Here is an 8,044-nt window from a genome sequence, read left to right as displayed (position 1 = left end):
TGGATGCAAGATGACACGACATACATGTATTAGTTGTACATACATGAAACATATTGTGTACGAGTCAAACGAGTACGATGAACTCTGAGGATGTAACACAAGCTGGGCAGGTATTATTTCCTCTGGTTCAGGTCACAGACAGACTGAACATAGTGCCAGCAGTTACATACGTTTAATATATACAGTAACAACATAATATGTAACTGTATTAATAAAGGTGATTTCATTGCGGCACCAGTAAGACTCTTTCGGTAGGAGCTGAACTGGTATGAATTCCACAGCAAAACCCTGACTTTCCTTTTTAGGTGTATTTTCCCTTGGGACAACTTTGCAACAACAAACACAGGTAGGTAGCAGCAGTTAATGTGAAAGTGATGCAGAACCTTATTTTGACCATTTTCTGCACCTGTGCCAGCCTTTTAATGTTTCATTCACGCTCTTTTTTTATTGAATAATGTATAAGAGGCAAGAATTGTGTTTTTTTCCCTCTATTTATACAGTAGTTTTATTCATTATTCATGTGTTGATTCATGTGTTAAAGTCATTTCATGCACATGAGCCATGCTGAACTGCAGCAAATCAAAACTGAACTCAAGCTGCATAGTACAGCAGTACAGACCTGCCTGTTTCCTTTCATTGCACACACTTTTTATTCAGTTTAAATTCTAGCCTTTATTCTCTCTGTCTGTCTGGTCACTTCACTGCCTCTAAGTATCTCTGCAGATATGACTGTACATGCCCCTACCTTTGTTACTTGTTAAATGATGGTTATTAGTTCCTTCCAAGGTTGTGATTATTCTAGTCAACTGAAACATTCTCAGCCTTATGTTGCAATGAACATGAGGCACATGTAGCACTCGTGGACATTTTTCATTTCCAGAAATGTTTTAACAGTTACTCAACTGTTTAGAAGAGGTGGACTGAAAATAACCATTGTTAAATATCTTTGAAAATATAAAGAAACAGCTACAGCTTTGGGCATTTGCAATGAAAAAGAAGATAAAAACACATCCAGTCTCTGGTAAAACATTATATAGTTAGTAATGTACCGATTTCTTTGATAGTTTACGTGGTTTCCCATAGCAACTGAATGAACAGATGCTGAAAAATTAGGCCAGCAATATGAATGCTATTATTTACATGCATGATTTAATTAGGGGCTGCACGGTGGAGCGGTGGTTAGCACTGTTGCCTCGCAGCAAGGTCGCCGGTTTTCATCCTGGTGAGGACACCCAGGATCTTTCTGCGTGGAGTTTGTATGTTCTCCCCGTGCAGCGTGGGTTCCCTCAAAACAAGTTGAGGTTAATTCTAAATTGTCCGTAGGTGTGAATGTGAGTGTGCTTGGTTGTCTGTCTCCATGTGTAGCCCTGTGATAGACTGGTGACCTGTCCAGGGTGTCCCCTGCCTTCACCCTGAGTCAGCTGGGATAGGCTCCAGCCCCCCATGACCCTAGTGAGGATTAAGCGGTGTATAGATAATGGATGGATGAATGGATTTAATTAGATTGCAATTTACTTCACTGTAATTTCTAATGTTACTGGCATTAAAGTGAAATGTATATAGAATATTAAATGACTTGTTTTAAAAGACAGCAGGAAGAAGAAAGAATGAGAGAATGCTGGATGAGGAAGGGTATAGAAAGAAGAAAAGATAAATACAAAGTACTACTTGGTATTTAAGACATAACAAAAATAATACTGGAAAATGCACTTTCAGCCATGCAGTGTTCATTTCTGAATCAGCTCACTCAATTTTTCTCCAGCTGTTTTGGCGGCTGAACTATCAAGAGGTCGTTTGGCAACAGTTTTTGACCACAATCTGCAACAGCAGACACCAACATCTGGACTTCAACGTCTTCCAAAAAGTTGGCACGAATAAATAAAAGACTGCTTTTAAAAAAAATAACCTTATAATCATTTAGCACAATGTCTGATTTATATTCCCTACATGCTTTATCCTTCAGCCTTAAGGCTCTACTACATTTTTGTGTTGTCAGTAAGTCGATCTGCACTGTAGACTCAAGTTCATTCAGATTCCAGCAACACAACTGATCCTCTTGTTGTCGTCTATATTTACACTGGTATGCATCTCTTCCGAAGAAGCTGTCAATTAAACAATAATTCTATTGGTATGATTTTTATTAATAATAATTTAAAACGCTAGCATTTTTTAATCCCACATGAGGTTGGCTCAGATCCCAGTAAACCCAATCACTCCATATCCGACTGACCCTATGTTTGTCTTAGAATAGTTCTAAGACAATATGAGATAATCCCTTCCTCATGAAATCACACTAGAGTAGAATTTAACATGAAGCTCATAATGTATAGAAACTATTTTTTCAATACCTAAAATTACCAAAATGCCTCAACAAAGTCATTGCCATTTTAGCTACAGTGGTGCATTTTGATTTTTAGGACAATACAGACACCAAATGTTGTTCTTTGTCTCGGTTTGATGGTTAAAACACCACTACCCCGGAGTTTATTTTGAACGTAGAAGGAAGGATCTAACAGGGTGACCCTTGACTCACAGATGAAATCGAACAGCTGATGCTCTGCCCTCAATCTGAGTTTGCACTCAGCGTTGGAATCCTCATTGCTGGCTCAAATGGACACAAATCCTCTTGTATACTCAAATCATCTGTTATGTTCATGTTTCTGTCCTCCCTTGTACACAAAGTCCCCGGCAAAGGAGTTCAAAACAGGCTTAAAAGAAGAGTTTGGCTTTTTTTTTTTTTGCAATATACTGATCTCCTTTCTTGTCACAAGTTAAGTGCAAAGATGTATACCATCATGACACCACTTGTGTCTGTCCACTACATATTAAACTGCTGTCAGGAGGTGGGTAACTTAGCATAAAGACTGGGAGTAGAGCGAAACCTGCAGTTTAAGTCTGCCCCCAATTTCTCCACCAAGCCATTAGGAACTGGGACCCTGAGCTGTGCAGCAATTTTAGCAGCCAAACAACATACAACCCATCAACTTTTACATTCATAATGTAATATACACTGGCCAAAAGGGCATTTTTTCTCCACACACAATCATTGGAAAATCAGCTAATGTAAAATGTACTAACTTGACAACTGGGTGAAATTACTCTTCTTATCACAATTTCTGAAATTTCCCCCATTCACATACACATCAGCCCGTTCAAAGATTATTAGAAAGTAGCAGTGCAAGGGAAGATTTTAAATGGAAACTGACCATTAGAGCGAGAATCAGCCACAGGTGATGATGCCCCAGCAAATGCACTGAAGGCTAAAGTTAGGTTTTGCAACTTCATCACACAATACAATTTGCTAACAACTGTAGCGTACCACCTGATCGAACGTTTAAAACACATTCCCTGATGCTGATTTTTTTAAAAACAATCTTTATGATTGTATGTATACTTATGTAAGAAACTGAAATGAGGGAAAATCTGAAAAAGTTTCAGACACTCAGTATAAGTTGATGTATTTGTGTGTGCAGGGAGCCAACAGGAAGTCAGCCGAGGTTCCGTCACACCTGCTCTATAGAGGGCAAAATTATGAAAGAACATCTGGGTATCTCTCAGAAAACTTCAGCCTTCATTTGAATAAATAAAGAAGATTACAAACTACCCACCAGCACAAGCAAAACACATGACAAATGTAGTTTGTTTATATTCAGTGTATTAAAGTCCATTTTCCAGTCATTGATTAAACCCCTAAAATCTCACCTTGATGTATTTTTTGCCAAGAAAATAATCCCTTTCTGCCTTAAAATGCCTTACATGCAACTTCACATTGTTGCTTCCTCTGGAGTGTACACATCTGTAAAGTCTCCACCACTGTCTCTACATACCTCAATGCTATTGGTTGCAGCTGGAGCACACCAGCTTACCCATGATGCTGCTTAAGCACTGTATGTGTATTTTATGCTACACAATGGAAAACTGCAGTACTGGACTCATTCAGCTATTCATGTTTGAACTGGAAATGAATTCTAAAGAAGAATCTGTTTGTTGACAGGAATGGTTTCCTAAGTTTGTCGTGTATGACACCCCAGAAGTCAAAATTCATGGGCCTATTTAATAAAGAGAGTTTACAAGATAAACCAGACTTCTTTCAGTCAGTCTCGCTTATTTTCAGGTTGTTTCAGCTTCGTTAAGAAAATTCAACATAGTTCAAACTCAGCTACGATGGAACTCTTTGCTGAAGACGAGCCTTCATAGAGCGTCATATGGAAAAGCGATGTCAGTTTAAGTAAACCCCAATTTTTGGTAAATCTGAGCTTTCCTGTCACGTCAGTGTCACGGTAACTTAACTCTGGTTCAGCAACTCAGGGTTAGCCTGACAGGTAGCCTGCCCAGGAACAAGTTGGGTGCCCAGTATAAGCTGCCAGTATAACCGAACCCATGCTTAATGGAACCTGAAAGTAAGTCAGCCTAAATGAACTAGGCCTGGCATATTTGGTAAACTTGCTCTACATAACAGGTTCCATGTTTTTAGGACTACTGTGGGTACACGGCATCTTCAAGATGGAAATGCTGTCATAGCGTTGACTGCCTAATTTTGTCATTTCTTCCAGCATACAGGGAAAAAAAAAAACCATATGGACATGTTTACAAGGTAAAAACATGATTTTCTAGAGGGGTTCTTTAATCACAGTGCAAGTCAGACCCAAAAAACAAAAACGTCTGACAATGACCGGTTGTGCTTTGATGGTTTTATGTCACATGCAGGGGTCCTTTGTGACTGGGTGTAGTGATATACTGGAGTCCTCACTAACAGGCTATAATACAACCAGTTAAAACCACAAGTTGTCATTTTTACGCATCAATATTTTATTAGAGTTTAAACAGAGGAAATATAACAGTTAATTATTAGGCTTCCAGTTCCATTAATGGTAATGTGTTTGTTAACTTTTGGCAGAGCCAGACTGGTTGTTTCTCCTCCTTTTGTGTATAAACTAACAACTTAGCACGAGCAGCTATTCTAGCTTACTGTTTAGCTGTTAACTAGCTAACACACATAGCAGGCATCTATCTTTCCATCTAACTCTTGGTAAGAAAGCCACAAAATGCCACAGAATGTGAACTATTCATTTTGAAAAGTTTCTTTTCTGACTTTCTGAACCTATGTTGAAGTGAAACTTTGGTACCTGGTATCAGTTTGCTCATGGATACTGTTTGGTAACCAGCTAACATGTAACATTGGCATCTATTTTTTCTTCTGACTCTTGATAACAAATATCCAAAATGTCATGAACTGTGAACTATTTTTTATAACAAAGTTTAATTTCTGACTGTGTGAATCTTGGCTGAAGTGAAACAAAGGAGTCCAGTATCCTTTAGCTCAGTGGTTCTCAAACTGGGGGTGGGGACCCCCATGGGGGTCCCAAGATAATTTCAGGGGGTCACCAGATCACTGTTAAAAAAATAAAAATAAAATAAAGCCTACATTTAGCAAATAAATTTGTATTATGGCTGTCAAAATTAAAAGTGTATTTTTCTTCCCATTCCTTTTTTGGACTTGAAAACATTAACACATTATTTTTTAACGCATTAATGCATGAACAACAAAGTTATTACTCATGCCATATTAAAAATTGAGTTTTGGGGTCACAAACCTAAACTTATATCGGGGTTTGTGGCTCAACAAGTTTAAGAACCACTGCTTTAGCTAATAGATACTGTATATGTGAGCTGTGTGTATATGTGTATATAAGCTAACAACTTAGCTGTAACAGCTGTCCTAGCTTCATCGTTAGCTGTTAGCTAGCTAACATACCTAGCTGGCATCTATCTTTCCATCCAACGCTTGGTAAGAAAGCCACAAATTGTCATAGAAGTGAAATATTCCTTTTCAAAAGTGTATTTTCTGACTTTCTTAACCTCTGTTAAAATGATACTAATGTACTTGGTATCTGTTAGCTTGTGGATACTCTATATATTAGCTGTTAGCTAGCAAACATGTACAGCTGGCATCTATCTTTCAGTCTAACTCTTGCCAAAAAATACCCAAATGTCACAAATTGTAACTATAAAGTAACCATTTATTATAACAAAGTTTATTTTCTGACTGTGGGACACTCAGCTGAAATGAAACTAAGGAGCCTGGTATCCTTTAGCTCAGGGGTTCTCAACTGGTCTCACCCTGGGACCCACATTTTCCCATGGTCATTAAGTCGCGACCCTTTTTTTTTTTAGAATTCAATATTCAATATAGTTTCCTGTGCAACATGCATTTCAGAGCACATAACCATGCATAGTAACTGGACCATGACCACTGCATGTACAAGACTGCACAAAAAGGCACAAAACAACATATTTGTTTTGGAGGAGGAATATCCCGATACCAGCACAGCGAATGAACCAGCTCTAGTATGAAAATCAACATTTTAAATACTCTGGGTCATATTTGCCCTTTGCCATTTTGCTTCCCAATATCAACACAAACTTAAAATGAACTTCAAACAAACTATGGTTACCTTGCCTGTCAAAATAAAAGTTTTTTCAAAATAAAAATTAAGTCCAACCTGAGACGCACATTATATATTATTTAATTTTGACCAGCTGTCCGCGACCCACTCAGAACAGGTCCGTGACCCACTTTTGGGTCGCGACCCACCAGTTGAGAACCCCTGCTTTAGCTAATGGATACTCTATATGTTAGCTGTGTGTGTATAAGCTAACAACTTAGCTGTAACAGCTAACCTAGCTTCATGTTTAGCTGTTAGCTAGCAAACATGTACAGCTGGCATCTATCTTTCCATCTAACTCTTGGCAAGAAATACCCAAAATGTCAGAAATTGTAGCTATAAAGTAACATTTTTTTTTTAAATAATAAAGTTTATTTTCTGACTGTGTGAACCTCAGTTGAAGTGAAACTAAGGCGCCTGTTATCCTTTAGCTAATGGATACTGCACGCGTTAGCTGGCATCTGTCTTTTCATCCAAGCCACAAAATGTCAGAATGTGAACGAAGTTTATTTCCTGACTTTCTGAATCTTTGTTGAAGTGATACTAAGGTTTTATGTTACCAAACAGATCATGTGTACACCACCTGTTAACTAGCAAACATGTACTTTTCATCTAACTCTCGGTTAAAAAAATGTCGCAGATGTAAATTATTTCTTTAAAGTTTCATTTCTGACTTTCTGAAGTGAAACTAAAGTGCTCGGTGTGTGCTTTAGAGACGTGACAGTATGTGACTCAGCTGTTTCTGCAGATGTGACTCGCCTCGCTCGCATCGACACAGTGTGTAGTGTGTCTGACTACTACACTAACCGCAGGAACCAGCTCCAGCTATCCCGCCCATAAGCGTCACCGATTCAAATTGCAGCCGAGGCAGAGGGAGAGAAAGCAGCGAGCCAGGCTGATCACACTCACACACTCCCGAGCAGAGGCACCGGGAGCAGCACGGAGTGAGTGAGAGAGAGGCTGGAGATCCTTCACTGGTATTTTTTTTTTATTTCACTTGCATGAACACACAAACCGTAGACCGCCCAAGGATCTAACGATGTGGACAGAAGTCGGGAAGCTTGTGCTATTACATTTGCTACTCATGGAGCTCCACTGCGCTAAAGGTAAGACAACACTTGTGTCGGCGCGAGGAGGGTGAATTTGCGTGGCATCGCGGACACAGACGCCGCTCCGGGGATCGTGCGGAGAAACGACTTGTCTGACAATGTGGGGCTTTTTTTCCCTCTAAGTGCAGCAGCGCTAACGTGCCTATCATCAGGGACCTCTGTCATCGCAGGCATGCAAAAGGCTCACACCTGGATCACCACTTTTAGTCCGCGCTTTGAACGCGATCACCGGTGACATGTGGTGACAATACACGGAAGAAAGGATCGCACATGCAGCAGCTGACAGAAGGGAAAGAGAAAACGCATGGTGTGGTGCTGTGAGCACAAAGTGTAGGGCTGTAGTGGTTTGATGTGTGTTTTTTTTTTCTCTTGCAGCTCCAGCTTTGTTACCGTTAAATAGATTTTGCCCTGAACAGATCTGAACAGTGGTGGTAGCAGCCACTGTGGCAGCATATTGACACATCAACAACACACAAGCCAGTGAATGCA

The 8,044-nt window shown here is 39.5% G+C and overlaps 1 protein-coding gene across 1 annotated transcript in view; it reads left to right on the top strand.

Annotated features, from left to right (window-relative positions):
• Positions 1 to 7,472: 7,472 nt before the first annotated feature.
• Positions 7,473 to 8,044, top strand: part of lrp8 (low density lipoprotein receptor-related protein 8, apolipoprotein e receptor) — a 201,142-nt gene continuing 200,570 nt past the window's right edge. The window contains exon 1 of the mRNA XM_008279416.1: positions 7,473 to 7,552. Coding sequence (XP_008277638.1) covers positions 7,486 to 7,552 — 67 coding nt within the window. The 5' untranslated portion in view covers positions 7,473 to 7,485. The remainder of the gene's footprint in view (positions 7,553 to 8,044) is intronic.

This window comes from Stegastes partitus, unplaced genomic scaffold (assembly GCF_000690725.1).
Source record: "Stegastes partitus isolate 25-593 unplaced genomic scaffold, Stegastes_partitus-1.0.2 Scaffold158, whole genome shotgun sequence".
NCBI lineage: Eukaryota > Metazoa > Chordata > Actinopteri > Pomacentridae > Stegastes > Stegastes partitus.
The sequence above is the reverse complement of the archived record's forward strand: the minus strand, read 5'-3'. Positions and strand labels throughout refer to the sequence as shown.